The sequence below is a fragment of the Drosophila simulans genome, chromosome 2R (assembly GCF_016746395.2).
Source record: "Drosophila simulans strain w501 chromosome 2R, Prin_Dsim_3.1, whole genome shotgun sequence".
In the NCBI taxonomy this organism is placed as follows: Eukaryota; Metazoa; Arthropoda; class Insecta; order Diptera; family Drosophilidae; genus Drosophila; species Drosophila simulans.
The window spans coordinates 7,908,011-7,929,313 of NC_052521.2; the positions used below are offsets into that span (position 1 = coordinate 7,908,011).

At 38.7% G+C, this 21,303-nt stretch overlaps 1 protein-coding gene and 1 long non-coding RNA gene across 5 annotated transcripts in view; one reads left to right on the forward strand and one right to left on the reverse strand.

The window, feature by feature from the left end:
* The first annotated feature begins 3,465 nt into the window (after positions 1–3,465).
* Positions 3,466–21,303, forward strand: part of LOC6733889 (myb-like protein Q) — a 50,822-nt gene continuing 32,984 nt past the window's right edge. For all 3 annotated transcript variants that reach the window (XM_039291877.2, XM_039291879.2, XM_044922566.1), the window contains exons 1-3: positions 3,466–4,157; positions 7,325–7,590; positions 7,654–7,818. In XM_039291877.2, the coding sequence (XP_039147811.1) occupies positions 7,441–7,590; positions 7,654–7,818 (315 nt within the window). In that variant the 5' untranslated portion in view covers positions 3,466–4,157; positions 7,325–7,440. The remainder of the gene's footprint in view (positions 4,158–7,324; positions 7,591–7,653; positions 7,819–21,303) is intronic.
* LOC120284393 lies at positions 13,384–14,966 on the reverse strand. Of its 2 annotated transcripts, none has more exons than XR_005543607.1 (2): positions 14,761–14,966; positions 13,384–14,686 (listed from the first exon to the last, which is right to left on the reverse strand). It is a non-coding gene; the product is annotated as an uncharacterized LOC120284393 (long non-coding RNA). The 2 variants fall into 2 exon arrangements; XR_006541569.1 differs by having other exon boundaries at positions 13,384–14,706.

Sequence of the window (21,303 nt, forward strand, 5' to 3'; positions counted from 1 at the left end):
GCACACACATTTTCTGCCCACAGACTTACATAAACTTTTCCATAGAAAAAAAAAATGTATAAACCTTCCAAATGACGTCAATCGCTCTGTAAATTGTGGCTTTTGTTAACTGGTTGTTGCTGCTGCTGCCTTTGTTGTTGTTGCTTCCTTTCCATGCCAAAAACAGAAGTTTTTCGGCTTTTCGAGTGGGTTGTATGCTCATTGGCATCACTTTTTAACTGTTTTGGGAGCCCAATTTGTGGATCATCGACCGTGAAATCAGCGCTATTTATGTTTGTTCGCTCCATCGATCTTTCACAACTCGAATTTCCACCCAAATGCTCAAAAATTTAGACACAAAACTGTCTGATTTTCCCATTGAATGTAATTTATTTATTCCTGTAACTTGAAAATTTAATAAATAAAAGAAATTAAATTTTTTTTTTTTTTAATTTCCTCAGAAACTTACAATTAAATTTAACAGTAAAAGAAAAGTGTTTAATATTATTGATCATCAATTACATAAAACATTACACACCCAGAATTCATACACAAAAATATGCAAATATTTTGTATTTTCTTTCAAAACTAATTTAACAAAAATGCTGTAACTTAAGCTCGTTATCTATAGAAAATTGTTTAACAATGCCTCAATTGTCTTTGCGATTTATTTGTTTATTTATTATGAGTACAACTTACAAGTATTCATTTCCTTAACTAAAGCCTCTTACTCAATAAACGCCAATTAATAAATAATTCTTTGACAACTGAAAAGATAACAAAGCTTATGATTTTTATTCACAAATTTCTTGTTTTTCTGCTGTAACCTTATGAAATTACACCTTTTCGCAGTTGTAATTTGGAACCACTGGCGCCACCTGTGGGCCGCACTTGTCTCTTTATCTAAGCAGAGCAGAAGGGCAAAAAGCTGACCTTAATATGCATTAATTGTTGCAGCAGAGCGATTCTAATGCGCTCACTCTCATTTTCCGGCTCCCAATCTCTCTCTCTCCCTCTCTCGCCCCCTTTCTCCCGTTCTCTTTCTCCAGCGCGTTTCTCTTTCCGCTCCCCCGCACTGTGCATTTTCCATTTACGTGCTTTATGCTTTTTTTTGGAGCAGCGCGCTGTTTCCATTTCGATCCCATTGCTGCTGTTGTTGTTGTTGTGGCCTCTTTGTTGGTGTGGGGGATCTTTTGTTTTGTTTGTTTGTCCTTCTCTAATTGTGGAACCTGTGCGTGTGTGTGTCTTAGAGATGGCACTGGAAGTCGTCGGGAATTTTGGTGGGTGGTGGGGGGATGTTAAATCAATACTGATTAACTGGGATTACATTGGGGAACACAACTTCCACTTTAATATTAATATTTATAGCAGCATTGAGTTTACAGCTTAAGCTATCTAAAATTGCTTCAAAAAGAAACCTTTGAAAACAACGCATTCCAACATAAAACCAACATAATACTCATATAAACTTTTTGTATTTTTAGCTATTCAACGTTAATTACACTACCTTATATAATAAAAAATAATCTTAAATTCAAAGTTTAACTAATTTATGGATTTTTTTAATGTATTTTCATACTTATGCCATTTATGGAAGATTTTTCATTAAAAATTTATATATTAAACAATTCTATATCCCCAATAAAATCATAGAAATCATAGAAACTCTTAAAAGTTCTTCTTAAAAACTTATGAAATTGTTTGCTCCTATGCACTGTAAGATATTTGGCTGTAGGGTTTGGGAAAATCCATTGGTATGCATCTAAATATTAGAAATTTTAATTTTCAATATTTTGGAATAATTATCTTTAGATTTGACCGATTAACTCAAATGATTCAGCCTCGTGACACGACAAAGTTCCACCCACCGTGCAAGCAACTAAGCAAATACGATATGTGTGTGCTTGGATGCATATAGCATGTTTATGGGGCTGGCGAGTGGGGTTTCTCGAATGGAGTAGGGTGCGTTTGTGGGTTTGGTGGGGGCGGGAATTCGGTGGCCTATGTGCGCCTATAATTATAAGGCATATACACCATGTATGTTTGTACATGGGCATAGCATAGCTGCGTGTTTTTCGGCGGGTAAATAGGTGCACACGTCAATTGCTGGAACGACCTCAATGGGTTCCCACTTCCAGCCCCCCTCCAGCTCGCTTCCAAGTCCCACATTCGATCGATTTTTCCGCACTGGAAAGTGGAAAAACCGGAGCAATTATTTCCCGATGCGATCATGCTACAATTATGTTTGTTTTTTTTGTTGCTGCTGCTGTTATGTTTCACTATTCACTATTCCATTGCCGTGTGGAGCTAGAACATGCAATTATTTTAATGTATTCGGCCTTGGGACTCATGAATGTCAATTGGCACGTAAGTTCTCCATTAGCTATTAGCTTTTACCCGCGGCTCCACGCATCCAAATGCAAATCTCTACGTATACAGATATATAGATATGTACCTAAATGTGCACAGACAAACATATATAGTCTACGCTGCAAATCAGTCGTTTTGTATGCTAGCTTCGTTTTTTATGGTTTTTTATGGGGGCTAGGCGACTCCCACCCACTCGCACATATTTATACAAATTGAGACAGCGGAAAAAGTGCAACTCATTTGAATGGTTTCGCCTTCATTATGCAAATACGAGCACTGTTGGTGGCGAATATTTATTTGCTCATTATAAATACATAGAGTTTTTGGCATTTTAGCAATCATGACTTGCACGCACACGAGCATTAAACGAGTTTCTAAAATTCAGTGTAATGATCGAGTTTTATGGGGCTATTGCATTTGAATTTGAACTAAGTGGGCGCCAACATATCGATAATAGATAATGACAATCGATAGGTTCATATCAGTCAGCTTTCGTCAGGCTCACTGCGCAACTGGGTGGCAGCTTTAAAATGTATAATACATGTAAAAAATCAATTTACAAAGTGAATAAATAATTATAAATGGTTTAAATAAATTTATATTTCAATACTTCTAATGCATCTCATATATTATGTTTATATTGGTGCTTAGCAAAACCTCCAACTTTCTATTTTAAAGCATTATACTTCTAAATAATAGAATTCTAAAAATTCTACAAACAATAAATCTCATTAAAGTCTGTAGGCACTTATGGCTTTCACATTATAGGAGAACTGAATAAAAGTGTGAATATACATAATTTTATATACGTACATTTTGTAATATTTAATTTTTAAAATTTTCACTTTTTGCCCGCCCATATCAAAGTCCATAGCAAAAAAATCAATATAGGAAATGCAATAGGTGCAAGCGGGACGACTAGCTGACTCAAGCGGCGAAGCAAAGAAGACCCGATAAGGCGATGCCACCTAGTTAGAAACTTATAAGTAGTTGCTTAATTAATACAGTTTTTTACACAATGGAAAATCCAAATGAACTCGCACTTAATTTTAAAGCAAGTTGTCTACGATTTGGAAACCGTACACAAGTAGTTTTCAGCCTTTGAACACCTTTTGCTACCTTTGAGCACCTTGCGGCGATCTGGCAGCGCCACACGAAAATGGCGAACACGAGCACTCCGATGAACGACGAGCTGAAAAAATAATTATTATTTTAAATTCCGTTTTGCCAGCGAAATTCGGTGCGTGCGCGAAAAAGAGTGCGGAAAAGCGCGGTTGGGAAATTAAATCGGCCCATTATGAAGCGGTCAAAGTGCGGCGCCAATGCAAATGGTTAGCCAAATGGCAAAAATATGTAGCGACAGCGTGCCAGCCCAGTAAAATAAAATAGAATCAAATTTAAGTTTCTTGCTTTGCGAATTATGAAAAACCAATCGCAATGCGTGTGTGTGTGTGTACGTGTGGTGCGTGCGCGCGTGTGTTAGTGAGCGAGCGTAGAAGCAGAAGGCGTAGCGAGAAATAAAAATAAAAAACCATACAATAATTGATTTGAAAAAAAAAAGAAGAAAAGCAAAAAGGCCAACAAACGAAAAACAGCAGAAGCAACAAAAACACACGACAAGCGGCAGCAAAAACAACAACACAAAACTGGCGGTAAATACGCATGCAGTACGATAAAAAAAATAAAATAGAAGCAACAACAAATACGCAACGTAACGGGAACTCTTTGACGTATTTCCTCTATTATTATGCAAAAAGGCAGGCGGCAAATTGCAGCAGCAGCGAAAATCAAATATAAATAGCGAAAAGGTAAGGACAGAGGCCCCACAAACTAAACTAAAAATAAGAGCCGAACATATTTGTTGTTTGCAGAGTGCAGTAAAATGGGCGCAAATAAATGGGCAAAAGAAAGAAGCAACAAAATACTGCAAACCTTTCAATTGGCTTCAATTGGCAAATGCAATTGTTCAGCATTACATTTGCATTACACCGCTCTCCAACTCTTGCTCCCTCTCACTCTCCCTCTCTCTCTCTCACTCTGTGCTCCGCTCTTGCGCTCCCTTTGCCCCTTTTACTTTGCAAAGTTTTGCGACGAACAAGAACAATAATAATCAAAACAAAAATGTTTAAAATCCATTTTCTTTCGCCTCTCCTTCACCCACTCACTCATTTCGCAGCGCGCTGTCATTTGTCTTGCGCCTTTGCCTCCCCATCTTCTTCTTCTTCTTCTTCTTCACGTTGTCCCCCTTCTGCTCTCTCTCCCCGCAACATTGCTGTCTCGCTCGCTCGCATGCACACCATGCACGGTCGAAGAGGAGACGCAACGAAAACGAAGTTGGTTTGCCTGGAATGCTACAGTGGGCACAAAAGGGATTGGTAGTGGTCATAGTCGACACAGTGGGATATGTACTAAATTATTCTGTTTTTTTTTTCAACAGAAACTATGGTTTTTTTTATCAAGTCAAGTAAAACTAAAAAAATAAAGCGCAAAATCCAAATATAACATATTGTTTATAATTATATATATGAATTCGATTCCAAGTTTCTTAACCATATTCTTAGAACTTTGACACGATACCAGTTACTGTTATGTTCGTAACACACATTTATAAATATGTAGTTCAAAGTACAAGAATGCTAATAAAATAAACAAAAAGTATGGCACTTACTTTTTGTAGGTGATTTGATTCAAGCATTTAAATATAATAAATACGAATACATTTATTTCATTTGATTCAGTATGTAGTCATATATGTAAATATTTACTTATAATTTTTTATAAAGATTTACATTGTCTTATGCACTAATGTTACAATCAATGTAGATCTCATAAGAATCAATAGGCCGTTCGTAGGTCAGGTAGGGTGTAGAAACATAAAGTGCAGTGAGGAAATATTAAAGGGCAAAGAAAAGTGAAAAAGCAATAGAACAAACATACAAAAAATACGAACACACATTATCCATTTGCCAAATAAACATGCACAAAGTAAGAGGAAGACGGGCAAAATGCAGAAGAAGAGGCTCCAAAAGGCGGCAAATCGCTGCAAGTGCATGTGTGAGTGAGATGGCAAGAATGGGACGAACAATAGCAGGAAAAAAACGTGGAATTGGTCTAGTAATGTAAGAAGAAGAGCAGTAACAACGGGGACGAACGGACCGCATAATGCGCGATTAATGATAAGTCTCTCTGGCCGAAACGAAGAGAGAGAGAGCGCGGGAGAGAGGCCCGCCGATTTTCGAGTGGGTGGCAACACCTAGTCTTCCTCTTTCTTTCACACCTTTTCTTGCCGCCGTTTTGTTTTGATTGCGAGTCTTCTGCGAAATGAAATGCAAATACAGTGGAGCAGCCTTAAGCTCGTAAACTAACAAAATACAAATAATTTAAAATAAAACAAGTTTGGAAAATGAAACAATTAATTTACTTATTATTTTTCTTTATTCGACTTCGAAATTTGTAAATAAAGATTTATTTTGAATAAATCAAATCAAAAACATTTCTTTGAGTATCCACTGTGGCTGTAACTTTGTAATAAAAAAATCCCTTGAAAATCGGACTTATTGTTCGGCATAAAATTGTGGTTGCATTTTAGCCTCCGCATTGGAAGTTGCAAGCAAAAGTTGGCTTCTCCTCCCTCTCCGCTCCTTCGTCGCTCCATTGCCTCCCATTTTATTTGCACGGCAAGTTGCCTCCTCGAGCATCCTTTCAACATTCCTATTATTCTTTTTTATGTTCCTTCCTTTTTTTTTTTGACAATGCCCCAACTAGCAAAAACAACTTGCAGGCACCAATACGTGCCATTGAAAACGAGAAAGGGAATTTAATCCGAAAAACACTGGTTCCAGATACTCTATCTGCTATTTAGGGGTTTTGTTTGAATGTTAATTTATTTAAAAATTAGTATTTAATGGAAAAATTTAGTGTATAAAGAGAATTTTATTTAAAAATAGCATATATTTTGTTGTAAACATCTGATTATTTTATCATACCCTTTAAAAGGGCATACAAAAATGAAGTTTCACTGAAAACTGGTTTCAGTTTCGGTTTTCTTCCTTCGGGCCTGGCCCAACATTTTACATGAAAATGTGCAAAACAAAACCATTCCGTCGGTGCTAAAAACCACGCGACATGACCAGCACTAAATAAAGTTAAAATAGTAACTATCCGTTGTGCTCATAAGCTTTAAACAAAGGTAACTTACGTTCGAAAATAAAACAAACGAAATTACCTTGAAAGAATGTTTATTTACATACAAGTAATTTGGATTTTCTTTGGATTATTTTTACTCTAAACATATTTGGAAAGCATGCCAAATATTATTTATTATAATTATTATATTATATTATATTATTATTTATTATATTATTATATTATTTCTAAATAGGCTTGGATACTGTGATCTACATCTATTTAAATTGATTAAGTCTCGGTTTAAAAAGCATTGAAAATGTTTCTAAGACATGATTCAATAAATTCGAACTCAAATGATAACGTTTTAAGTCTTATCAATCTTATAGAGTTATCAAAATAGTTAGTTGATGGGAACCTTTAACTTCGTGAAACTTCGTTTCAAAGCAAGTTTTAGTTTAACTATTCAGGCTGCTAGATAATTATCATATGTCCCATAGGGCATTAACAATTCGACCAGGATAGCCATTGACTATTCCTCCTACCTGTCTTCGGCATAGTTTATCCACCCCCCACCTGCCCGCCACCTCCCACTTTGCGTCTTATGCCCTGTAACTCGTTGTAAGGCTGTAAGGCTCTCGAACACAATGGACCGACTGGCTGCGACTCCTTTTGTGGCGTCTTCAACATGTGGTTGGTGGTGGTTCAGTTGCATCGGAGACGGCAATTCGCCAAGAACTCAGATAGGAGGATGCAGTCAGTCGTCCTTAAAGTCTGTATTGATTGATGATTTGCCATTCCAACTCGAGTAAGCCGCATTAAACTGATGATTTTCTCGCTTTTCCCGCAGGATACTGGATACACACATTTCCACAGCGTGTTGAGCACGCCAGAAGCATAAACAAAAGTCAGCAACAGGAGTTCAGCAAGGATTCAGCTTGAAACGAACACGAATAACCAACCAAAATGGCAGCGGTTCGAGGACATCAGTATTTCAGTCTGCGCTGGAATAACTACCAAAACACGATGACGTCAGTGTTCCAGCAGCTGCGCGAGGATCTCTCCTTCGTGGACGTCACCCTGTCCTGCGAGCACGGATCCCTCAAGGCGCACAAGGTATAGTATCTGAAGATACACCATAGTTATGAAGCTAATCAAACTCTGTTACCAAACTTTCAGGTCGTCCTGTCCGCCTGTTCGACGTATTTCCAAAAACTACTGCTCGAGAATCCGTGCAAACATCCCACAATCATCCTTCCCGCCGACATTATCTTCACCGACCTGAAAACCATCATCGATTTTGTTTATCGTGGAGAAATCGACGTCACCGAATCGGAATTACAGGTGAGTCGATACTAGATGTTAGTTTTGCAGTTGATTCGAAAATAGATTTATCATATAAGAACGATATAATAGAGATGTGAAAGTAAAAAGGAATTTATCTGAAATCGGAAGTGATAGATTAAGATTAAGAGGAATCGATAAACATGAACTTTTATCTTTCCAAATGCGTTACGATAAAATGAGTTTTATAAAAAATCGCCTGTAATTTAGGTGCTGAGTTATGAGGGCGATATTTATTTATATATTTCTCGCAATTGAAAGGTACCATATGTGGAATGGTTCTGTTTTGTGGATAAGATAACTGTGTGGGAGACTATATTTGGAATCTTTCTGCTTATCTAATACCCGTAAATCTTTTTATTTCGTAAAAACCCGAATGAAATGAAATACTAGATTATGAATAAGCATAAAATCAAGCAAATGTAGATTTATATAACATCTGAAGATAATTCTATTTACTAAACAATTGTGCGATTGGGATGAGAAAGTAATATCGTTCAAATTCCATTGGTCATCATCTATGAAATACACTGCACCCACAATTACCACCTGCTAATCGGTTTGTCAACAAACAAAACAACATCGAACTAGACCGACCACAAAAGTGGTTCTTTTTCTAAATTGAACGCACAAATATGAAGGGGAGCAGTATAGTATGTGCACAATTGCTTTCAGGGTCGTTCTTATCTGGGCAGAGCTCCCCACCGAAAACCCCGTTCTGTACGAGCTTCCACTTTTCTCCTGCATTTATCCGAGTGCCACCCACCGCAACCGATCTACTACACTGCACGAAATACTTTCAACTATGCCAGAGTGCTCTTAAGTCAGTTTATCAAAATATTTAAATAAATATACAAACAAGAGGGGATTTAAGTTCAATTTTTACCACATTTTAACATCTTAATAATAATAATACAATATTTTTATTTGAATACTAATACTAAAATCAAATACTAAAGAAATACTAAACAAATAGTACAATTTGTTTCCGGTGCAGCAACGTGCCTCGATTTGTTGCTTTTGCATTTGACGACAACGCCCCATTGTAATTGTCATTTGTGCGCTTCATTAATTCTCGTTGTTCCGATTCGTCCAGACATATAGACTATATATACTATATAGGAAACTACACCATTGAAAGTTAATGGGTAGAATGTAGTGCTTCCACTGGCGATATGGGATGCCCTGAGGGTTTGTTGTTGCCACAACTGGTAATTAATATTGATTTGCATGCTCTGTGCACCGCAGCTCTACAAGTTTATCGATTTTAGGCCATAATAGGCTGGCAGGTCAAAGGGTTTAACCTTTGGGAACTGTCGGAAAATCGAATTAGGCTAATCAATTCCGAAACTAATTGGATCGGTGGGCGAGTCCATTCGGTGTCCTTACATGTTACTTATTCATTTAAAAGTCAATTAGTATTGATTGACCGATTATAAAAACGAATCGAAAACTTAAGCTTGATTGCTTTTCGATTTCTTAAATTTATCGCAGATAATCTTCCTTAAATATACACACAAATTACAAATTTTTAAATATTTTTTAGAAATGTTCTTAAATTAATTTAAACACTTTTGCGGACTAGTTGCTTGTAAATAGTTTATAAAAAAATCTGAATTCCATATCCATAATATATATATAATATAATATATAATAACACCCTATAAACTTTTATTACATTACTCACTTTAAATATTATTCACAAAAAATTAAACACAATTAATTATATGAAACATTTTATCTATTTAAAAGTAAACAAAAATGTTAATGCTGTACAGCGGAAATCCGCTTCGCTGTTAAGTGTTAACATTAACTTATTTAAACAGCAACCGCTTAAGCGGGGACAGCAACCGCATTACAGTGGCGGCCAACGTGTGACGTTTGTTCGCTTGAGCAAATAGAGGCGAGCGCTCAACTTGCTTCGCACTCAAGTCGCCCTCGCTGAGAAATAAAAAATTACTCAAGCTAAAAGGGGGCAAGCGAAAACGAAAAAAATAACTCAAACGGCGGTCCATTTCCACCCGCTCGCTCTCTCTCCCACTTGCAACCGCACACACACACACACACATCCTCACACAGTCCTCCTTCCGCCGCTGCTTCTTCTTCTTCTTGCGGCGACTGGCAGACGTCGACTTCCCATTCATGCTCTCTTTTTCCCTTCCCCCTCGGCCATTCTGCCATCCACCTTAATTTTTTTCCACTCTTGTTTTTGTCACAGACGTGCGCTCCATTTTTATATTTTCGCTGCAAAAGTTTTGCCGGCCATCTGTCCACCCACCACCCCCCTGCTCTTCCTGCGCCTCACCCCGCCATTCATCTCCACACGTTGTGAATTTTTTTGCGCCTCTATTTTCTTTTACTTTTTGTTGTTTCTTCTGTTGCGGGGACTTTTACAACGACAACTACAACTACAGCTTGTATCTCTTTCGTTTGTCGCCGTTGTTTCTGCACATGTTCTTGGAGTTTCCTCCTTCTCCTTCATTTTATGTATTACGTTTTTCTTTTTTTTTCTTTGTTTTTTTGTTTTTTTTTTTGGTTCCCCATTTTTATTTTCGCCGCCTTTTTGTTCTTGTTGTATTTGCCCTTGTACTTTTGTACGTTTCAACCGCAACTTCTGTTTGTGTGTGTGTGTGTATGTGCGTGTGTATGGGTAAGCTGGAGCTTTCGTCTTGGTGCGTATTTAGTGTCATTGTATGTGTTTGGGGATATTTTTTTCTGTTCCTCTGTTTATAAATGTGTGAGTGGGTATGTATGTGTGTGTGGTGCCCCCTTTTTTTTTGGCGCGTCCATTTCGCCTTGAAAAATTGTTGTTGCGTGGACTTCAGATTGGCAATGCTAAGGAAATATCGCTGTGGAAAACGGGGGGGGTCCGAAAACTTTTCGTTGTGCAGCGGAGTGTTCCCAAAACGAAGAGGAAAAACAAATTTTGTTTTGCCAAACTTGCTCATTGTTGTTGCGACTGCCCAAGAATATGAGTTCTTGTGCAAACTTTTTTAACTACCTAAATGAATTACAAAGTCAGCTTAATTAGTTAACGCTTAAATGGGACTATGTACTGCTTAAATTAATTCTTTAAATTGAAACGAAATATAATTTCTAAGGAGAAAAACGAAGCTTCATGGCTCAAATATTTTGTCATAAATGTGTAGTTTTAGTTTAGTAACACGAATAAGTATCCTTATTTTTTTTCAAGTGATTTTTTTTATTTGGTTTCAAGTTTGGTTTCGATCTTAAAACAAAAGTAGATTTGTTTGGGGTTTTTTTTGTTCATAACTCCTTCACAGTCGCATTTAGAAACAATTAGTGAAACTTCTTTTGCCGCGAACAGGGTTCACCCAAAAAAAAGGAAAGAAAAGGAAAGCTGCACCAAGAAGCGGTTTCTTACGCTCCTGGGCAGGTCATCTCGCTCGCACACGTGCCGGTTGACCCCGGCGTTGCCACACTTCTTTCTTGGTTTTATTTTCTTCTGTTCTTTTTGGGGTTAAGCTCAGATTCGATTTTCGCTAAGCGTTAATTAATGCTGGCGCTGCTTTAATGCTTTTAGCAAACGTGGTCAGCCAACACACACGCACACATGCGCAGATGATTTAGTGTTGCCAGTTGCCTTAGCCCCCCAAAACCCCCCCACCCGCACCCACTTTTAAATGCATGTGTCTGCCACGCCATGTGCTTTGGTTATATTTATTGCTATGTATTTTTTGTTTTGTTTTTTTATTTTTTTTTTTTTTGCATGCCAACACTTGAGGGTCTTCCCAATGCGTCGTTCCTCACCCACCCAGCCACCCACTCGGTGCCACCTCCTCTTTTGGCCTCATTGCATGTGTGGTACACGGAGAGCATTTGTATTTGCATGTACATTACATATAAACTTTTTATATCCTAACTACTAAATCATTTAAAAAGTAATAATAATTACAATATATAATTACACATATTAAAAAATTTCAAATTTATTCTAAAAAGAAAAACTTACAAATTGTGCTCTTGACTTACAATTAAAATTCATGTTAATTTTTGACCGAGTAAGACAAAGTTGATTTTATTTCGCTTACACGCTTTTCTCTCTGTGCACTTCTCTCCTTCCCCCTCGCTCCTTCACCTTTATCTTTTGCCAACTATGTGAGCAGCTGAAACGGACAGACACACGGACAACTACAAGACAGAGACGGGGAATAAGGTGGACATCAGTTAGTGGGGTGGCTCAACACCACCCGCACTCGCTCACTGTCCCTATCTCTCTCTCTCGCTCTCATTTCCCCTCCCCCCGTCTGAAGCACTTGGCTTGCATTTTTTCCGATTTTTTCTTTCATTCTTTCTTGCAAACAGAATTACGTTTTTTTTTTGTATTTTTATGCTGAGTGAAAGAGCGAGAGCGCGCTTGCAACTTTGAACTTTTCGAAGGAAACGGACCAAAAGAAAAAAAATCGAAATTGAGTGAAGCGCAAAGAAAAAATTTTTTGCCCGCCTTTATATGTGTGTGTGAGTGCCCCCAACAATGGCCGCTGCTCACACACACACAGAGACAGCTCCATACACTTTCGTTCTCAGTCCAAGTCGTAGCCTTAACCCCCCACAGCTCCACCTCACCGCCCACCCCCTCTGCGGACGACGCTGCGTCTGTCCAGTTCCATCAGGATTTTTTTCCCCGTGTTCAACTTTTCGTCCTGTTTCTTGTCTTCGCCGCTCTTCTTCGTGCTCGCACTCCTTGCTGTAGTTGTTGTTGCTGCTGCTACTTCGGCCAGAGAGCGAATTTTTTTGCGGCACATGGAACGTGCATTGTTTTTGCTGCACAGTGGGACGAAGTATGCGAAATTGTATCTCAGCTTTAAAGTGACTATGGTTAAAATCTTGAAAAGAAAGAATTTTCGAAAGAAAGATAATTAAAGATTTGCTTGAAATAATAATCTCTTTAAATGTAAGAAAACATTGTTGTATTTATTAATACTCCAAATTTAAAGAAAAACTAAGAAATTTAAAATAATTTATTTCAATACATGTGCTTTAATGTATAAGGCATTTTCTAATCGAACCATACGATGAAATTCATGAATATTCATCAACTTGGGGTCTTATGACATGAGGCGTAGTATTACTTTATTTATTAAACCGATTCATAGATATGGAACTAACTAGAATGACTCAAGGAGTAAAACCAAAAATCAATTTCCTGGCTTTGCTTTGGCTTTTGGTTAACACTGGTCCAGAAACAGCTTCCAATTAGAACGGCATGGGACCAGTTCGAATTTCCAATTCATCCGCGCAATGTCCACACCCATTTTACATCCATGTTGCTTGTTCTCGCTTATGGTCATTCTGGAATACAGCAACAACAGTCATGTACGTCCTTCCATCAATTGCCGCACTATTCTATTTTTTTATTCTTGCCCATTGTTTTTGCAACTGGCTTGGTGTTCTTGGGGAAAATGGGGAGAAATGTCTACGCGACACCCAAACACAAATCATGGGGTCCTGAGAATGGGAATTCATCTCCAGTTAATGGGCGTCGCGAGTCGGAAGTCTGAGTTTGAGTCGGTTTCTGTGTTGGCGATTTTTTTTCGGGGTGGGGTTTTCTGTAGATGGTCAGTGTGCTGGTCATTTTCTAAGGGTGCTATGTACTGTGGGTTGCGCTATGTATAATTTGCACTCATTCGTTTTTTTTTATATTTCTTGTTTTACTTCCTCGTTCTTTTGCTTTCCTCAAAACGAGTTTGTTAAGAAATGTGCTCCACTCATCAATAATGCAAATTGTTTTCAGTGCACTTTAGTTCAGTCCAGTGTCACTCGTTTCGCATGATACCATAATTTGTACATTTAAACCAAAATTAAATTATTTATTTTGATCGTTTACATTTCAATTAGAACAGTCAAGCAACATGCTTATTTTCTTGTTATCTGTTTTATAAATGTATTATAAGCTGGGCTAGTTTTAATCTCGAACATATAAGACTGTGTACTTATTCATGAAGGGTCCATCACAAAAGAATATATAAACTTTTTGTTAAGCACAACACATGGCTTTGCCCACTGTGCGCGTGATGTGCCGCAATTTTTTTCCTCGGCTTTCTTGCCCGCAGTTTTTTTTATGCTGTCGTTGTTGTTGTCAGTTGGCGCTCAGGCTCAAAGTTTCTTCTCATTTTTTTCCAGCCTGCTTGAGCACTTTTCTGAGCTTGTGTGTGTGTGTGAGCTTGCTTATGTTTAATTTTTTCGTCTTCTCTTTATTTTTTTTTATGTGCAGAGAGAGTTCTGCCGCCGCTGCTGCCGCCGCCGTCGCTGCCTTTGCATTTTTTCCGATTGCGACCGATTTTTTTTCGCCACCGCTATGTATGCTATGTGTGTGTGAGTGGGTGGGTCGGGTGTGTTTGTGTGTGTGTGAGTGCTTTTGCTCCTTTGCTTTTGCTTTTGCTAATCGCTGGCGTTGTCGTCGTCTTTTGGCATCATTCTTTTTATTTGTAATTCGGTTCATCATCATCGTTCATCGTTCTGTCGCACATGTATGTAATGCAAACAGAGCAGGAGCGAGCGAGAGGCAGATAAATCTGAGTGAGATTTCTTGTGTTGTTGTTGGTGCTGTTGCCGCTGCTGATACATTTTTTTCTGTTTTTACATTTTTTTGTTCGTACATTCCGCCTCCTTCTACTTTTCTTCTGCTTCTTTCTTCTCTGCAGCGGCGGCAGCGGCGACGACGGTCAATTCTGCCAAGCGCTGCGTCGCCAGCCATCAGACAACATTTGTATTTGTAGTCGGTGGGTCTCGCGCTTTCGATCTCTCGGACAATCGGAATTAAAACGGTCTTGAAAACGCGAAACCCGTAGTGGACGCAAGCCTTACAGATATTTCTAAAAATCGGAGAAAAATCAAGGAAGAAACCCTGTAAAGCGCATTAAAACCCTATAAAAACCTTTTATAGCAGTGCCAAATGAAATCATAAAATTAAAAACTCACATGTGCCCGGTTCGGTTTCGGCCTCTCTCCCACCTGATCCCGTTAGTTGTGTAGACTGCACTCGCGGGCGCTCTTTACCGTTCTCTCGCACACTCTCTCTTCCTCTCTTTGCGAACTGCCGGCTGCATACGTTTCAAAATTTGCAAAAAAAAAAGCTTTACGTTTCACATTACGTAGTAAAAAGGCATTCCCACACACAAACAAATCGAACAATACATGTGCGATTATTCGTATTATGATTATATTCACGTACATATTTTTGTAGAATAAATATTTATTGTGCATTCGCCTTTGGTCGCGTTATTCGCGTGTGTTTGCTCTCGCGCTCAATTGTTTACTCCGCTCTCAATGATTTCAGTTCTCCTTTTTTAGCAACTAACACAACAAATAAAACAAAACTCCACGTGCTGATAAACATTAATGAAAAGGAGAAATAACCAAATATAATCTGCCTACTTATCGCAACGATTGCGTCCCACAATAAAAATATAATACACTTTGTTGTCATTCATTAATTACTCGTTATTTCTAATTTTCTCTAATTTGATTTTGGGTAAAATGTTACCGTTTTTTGTATGAATTTAATTCCGTCACGTCGTCTACTACAATTTGTCAACTTTAAAGCGAAAAAACAAATCGAAATCATCTAGGCTTGGTTCCCTGGAATAATTAACCAGCAGTCCTTCGATCAAGGTAAAAATCAACCTTTTCAATTTCGTTGCTTACTTTTGGGCGTTCCTTGTGCCGCCTGTACTCAAAATATTCGTATTTTTTTCGGGGGCTAGGCCACATAAAATAATGCCATTAATTAGATATACCTAACCCAGCGCACCAATACAGGCGCACTAAACACACCCTCGCACGCACACTCACACACACACTCGCAATTAGCGACCATCAGAATAACGGCAAAACTGAGACATAACAAAAGCTTACCACAGAGAAAAATGAAAGAAATAACTGTAGTGGAACTTTCGCCGGATTCCCCGACCTGGGCGCACCCAAAATGGTCTTTCGCGTGGCCTTACTTCGGTTTCAAGGATCGTCCTTATCGATAGCCAATTAGAACTCGAACTTAACGCACCAACTAACAACTACCCAGTACTGAACTAATGATCTGGGTAAACGTTGTTTTTTTTTAGAATATAAGGATAAAGATGGCAAAACCAAATCAGCAGGGAAACGGTGTAAGAAACACACTCAAATCTTACTTTGAGCTCTTTAAACCTGCTGCAGCAATTAAACCTGCTCATAGGAAAGAAATCAAGGTTTCTTGCAGCATTTCCTTGCTTTGATGTTGTTTGGTGAACTTGGAGTACAGATTTCCACTCGAGTAAACTACTCGAAGTTGCCTCGATGAACTCCAATCGATTGCAGTCCGGCAAAAAGAAAAGTTCACACATCAAGCAGCGCCAAAGTTCGCCAAGTGGCCCCAACAAAACTATGCGCCTTTTGTGTAGTGCACATACAGAGAAGGGAAATCATCAAGGGGGGAACGTATTGGGGGAATGTATCTCCCCGTGAATCGGAGAACGATCGCGAGGAGTTCAGCAAAAACTCGATGACCATGATGCCGTGATGGGAATGATATAAGAACAAAAGCCTTTCAAATGATAGTATAAAGTCCAAGCAAGCACAAGTTGTGACGAGGTATCTGGGTGGAGTTCACTGAGCAGATGAGCCGAGTATGCCCGGCAAACTATGACCCCAACCCCCATCTCCATACCCCACTACGGACGGCCCCCTTGCAACCATCCCATCACTCTCCATGCAGAGGAGCAAGAAATCGGTTGAGGGCCGACCGTCGACGACGGCGACGATTATGCGCCGGCTTGGCCTCACTTGTATACAATGGCGGGTTATCAAGTCCAAACAGCGGCCCAACCACTGAGCCCTTTCCCCCTTTTCGTGCACTGGAAATAATGGATATGCAGCTTCTCGAAAGTAGATCAAGTCTGAAGAAATTCGTTCAATTCCAATGGAACTTTACCAAGGAAGGTTTGGTGATTAAAGGTCCATGATATCTCCAATTCTGTATGTTGTTCTATACCATAGTTTCAGATACTTTGGTTCATTTAGTTTAGTTTTAGACATACCAGGAACCATAGGAATCAAAAGAGAGCCTATTCCGTATGAAGTCATGTTGTTAGTTGATAGATATATATAGATGGAGTCTATAAATGTTAAATATAACTTCCCAGAGTGTTGTTTCTGAGTGCAGAACACTAACCCCTATGTTAATATTAAAGAAAAACAATGAAAGATAAATGTGTAGTTCTATACCAGTGAATGTTGGTGATAGCTGCACTTTTTATAGTTCAGAGAATTAGAAAATGTAGCTAGAAATAATTTCACATCATTACGTAATGAATCAGGAATGTTTAGTTACATTTAAAATAGGATCTAATTAAGTGATTACACTGTATGTGTGATTTGGAGAGTACTTTAACATATACAATATGTAAACGGATATTTCTCAACACTGGAAACTATAGGTTTGTGATCTATAAGCACATCAATCCGGACAATGGGCCTATTTTTGCGAGTGTGAGTCCGGGTCCGAGTGGTTGCTATGTGGGCTATTGGATTGTGGGGTTTTGGGATGTGGGTGTTTTCTGGTGGGGAAGAGGGGCGGGGAGGAGTAGGGAGCAGGGACGAGACTCGCTCAAGCATCGCTTTTGCTTATCACAAGCCTATTGAGCGGCTCTGGTTGTTGTTTTTGTAGTTGGTGGAGAGTGGGGAAGGGGCGGCGGGGATGAAGGGTTGGTTGGGGGTTGTGTAAGGCGGCTTATTGCCGCGCCCCGCCCCCGCTCGCTGCGCCTCACTCACACAGTTACAGATAGCGTAATCAGGGTATTTCCGTGCTGTGATTTTTATATTTTTCAATTTGTTTCTTTTTTTTTTTTGCTGTTTTTTGCCCCATTTCCCTCCCCCGTTCATTTCACTCTGGGAGTTTTTACATTTTTTCCCTGCATTCATTTGCCACTTCTTAATTTCTCTTTAGTGCTTAAATGAGTCGTCGGCGGAGGGGGTGGGTGTTGCAAGGCGAAGAAAACCAACCCCCTTGGGTTGGAAAAAGGCGAAAATTTACTCAAGAAAATCAGAAGAAATGTAAAACAACTGGACAGGCATTTTCATTTCATTGCTTCTCCTTTATTTGTTGCTTTATTGTTGTTGCTGGCATTGCCTCACCATTTTTTAAGGGTGCTACTTTTTGTCTCCCTCGCCGCCTTCTTTTCTCTATAGCTTTTCTTTCGCCCAATAGCCCCCCCTTCCCCTCCCCCTTCCCCTCCTGTTTTTTAATCGATCGGATTGGCGAGCGTTGCGGCGCACGGCCAGAACATCAATCACAGTCAGCGGCAGGTCAGCGAAATAAAGAATATCCGAAAAAGTCTCGCAACGGGGCAATCCTGCAGTCAAATCAGATAATAGAAATAAATAAACTTCTAAGCTGAAATTATGGCAAAGGCAAGCAGCTTAAAGTTTATTCGATGCCTCCAGGTATGTTTCATCGTTTTTCCTGCTGCGGCTGTCTGTGGAAAATGTATATTTTTGCCACGAAAAATTGTGCGTGGAAATTTGAGAAAACTGTGGACTTACTTGTCGACCAAAAAGGAATCTCGTTTGTAGTGGACGCATTTGAATGGCATCTAATCAGTGCTGGAAAATGTAATTTTAAACTAAAGCTTTCTATTTGAAATGCTTTGATTCAATGTTACTTTTGTATGAGGACTTTTAGTAAAAGTTTATGCAATAAAGTTAATATACTTAGATTGAATAACACTTTACTGCAATAAAGTTTAAATTTTTTAGATTGAATTACTATTTCGTTTGGTAATCAGTCCATAAAATATCAATCCTAACCATTTCCATAAAGAAAAAAATAGCTGAACTCGATTTGGATCCTTTGCACAATCGGATGTTGCAAATATCTTCATCTTCATCTCGTTTTTAAGGACTTTGTCCATGCTTTCATTGTCTATCCTAGAAACTCCGCAATACTATATCCAATGCATTGCACAATTCCCGTTTGGAATTCAAATTTCAAACGATTGCATTTACTTTTTCCATACAAATACACTGGGACTCACCACCAATCACCACCCCCAAGCCCACTACTCACCGTTTTCCCCCTGGAGCCCCCCTCCCCCCCCCCCCCCCAACCTATGGCATTCATTGAACAATGCTATATAATTACATAAAAGTCAGCAGCTTGCTTGGCTTGCAAGTGGAAAAAAAGTGCCCAGGAGAAGGAAACGGAAGAACTCTCCTTCTCATTGGTGCCAAATGGAAAAGTCGCTTGTTTTAATTTCTCTTTTTTCCAATTTTTTTTTTCCCGAAGCACACCCAAAAAACACAAAAAAAAAAAAAAAGGAAAAAAGGGATAGAAACAAAACAACAGAGAAATCCGCAAGGAGGAAAATATTCACCCAGTGCCGCCCACACAACTACTAAATAACCGATTTTTTTCGGCTACGTTTCCAACTCATCAGCAGTTTTTTGCTGCTGGACTTTTTTCTTTTGGCCTGGCTTTGGGTTTTTATTTCTCAACTAATCCCACACCTCCGAAGCACCGAACCACCGGGCACACCCAGTGATTTCGTGATGCCTTTCCCTCCCCAAAAGTGTATATATATATATATTTTTTTTTTTTTTTTGGACCGAACCTCTTCGTCTTCGTCCCTTTCTCGATTTTTTTTCGGCCACGTTTAAACTGGATTTGTTGTACTACAAAGATATAGATTACAATTGTTGTTGTCCCAAAATGGTATATAGTTGTTTGTTTGTATGGACGATGGTCTAGGGGCATATTATATAAAGAAAAGGTTTAAGTTTTGTTGTGTTCTTTTTTTTTTCGTATTTTTTTCGCAGACCGTCCCATTTTCGCCGTGCTTCATTGGACAAGCCTCCTTCCCATTTTCCTCATTTCAGTTATACAGTCGGGCCACCCCTTAAAAATTCGGTCCCTTTATTGTTCCGAGGTCCTTGAATCGAACAAGCAAATCCTTAGCTTTGGGCATTCAATAAACTTGAACCCAATAACTGATAGTTCGCGATAACAATCTAAATTAATTCGCAGAGTGTTCCTCATTCGAAAGTTATGTTTGGTAGTTCGTATTACCTAAAATGCGTAAATGTAAATGTAGTAACATATAATAGTTAGTCATGATAAAGTAATAGTTTTAGAAAACAGGAAGAAATCGCTCTATGTGCGCCTAAAAATAGGCACTATAATTGTCGTGGGAATAAAAGTAGGGAAATATGAAAAACAAAAGCGTTTTTTGAACCTGCGGCAATGTTTTTGAAGTAGTCGAATCAAAATAAAAGCCACGAAAAGGGGCGAAAATCAAAAAGAGCTCACACGTATTCCGCCAGAAAGAAAGCGCAAAGCGGAGGCGCAGAGAAGAAATGCAAAGGAAAGAAGACGCAGACGACGAACTCCTCATGTGACCGAGTAATAAAATAGCGACGTTGCGCACAATGTAAATAAAAGTAAAGTGTGAAGGCAGCCGGCCAAAGGAGGGGAAAAAGAATAACAAAAAGCGAGAAAGCAAACCAAGGCCACATAACATAACATAAAATAATAATAAAAATGCCGGCCGCTTTAAGCGGCTGATTTCTGTGCCCTTCTATCCGCCATCTCTGCATCTTCTCTTCGTTTCCCCCTTTTATTATCCTCCTGGGGGAGGAGGCTCCCCCACAAACACACACACACACACACACGCGCGCGAAATTTCTATCGTCGCGTACTATTTTCGTCAGTCAGCTGCTGCTGAGTCCCGTTACTTACTTCAGTTTTGCCCTCTCGCTTCTTTTGCCTCCTCCGGTGCTTCGTTTTCTTTGAGCACCTCGTGCAAGCTCTCATATGTTTTTCCGCCGTCTGCTTTCCGCCGCTTTTCCCCCCGCTTTTATTATGTATTTTGATAATACTACCCCAAACACCAACTCCTTGACAGCAGCGATTTTTTTTTTTTTTTTTTTTTTTTTCACTTTTGCGTCTTCCTTCTTCACGTATGCTAACTTTTCTTCTCTTGTCGCATTTTTCCCGCAAGTTAAACGGTTGCTCTTAAAGCTTCAATTTTTCGCACTGGGAAATGTGCTGCATTTATTGAATGACTTTAAACTGCAGAACTGTTTTTTCTGTTTACGAACTTGCTAAATATTAGTGCATTATAATTACATTTTCAATTGAAAATGTAACTTATAATTTAGGTCTTTTTCTTTTCTTTAAGAGTTTAACACTTTTCTTCTTTTTTTTCTTTCTTTTTTTTTTTCTTTTTTTTTTTTTACTGCCCCTTTAAGTGGCAAAAATCCTTTCAAAGTAGAATTTTGTTTACAGTATGCAAATTTCTAAATGAGTGGATAATATTTTGGCATTTTGCTTGCTTATTTCAATGTGTGTTTTAAAAATAGAGTTACTTCTTCTTCTGACTTAAATAGACAGATTAGATCAGGTTATTTTTGTAAGTTTTATTTATATATTTTTTGCTTGATTCTGTATTTCACTTTGTTTTTCAACAGAATCTTGTTAGGAAGCAATGC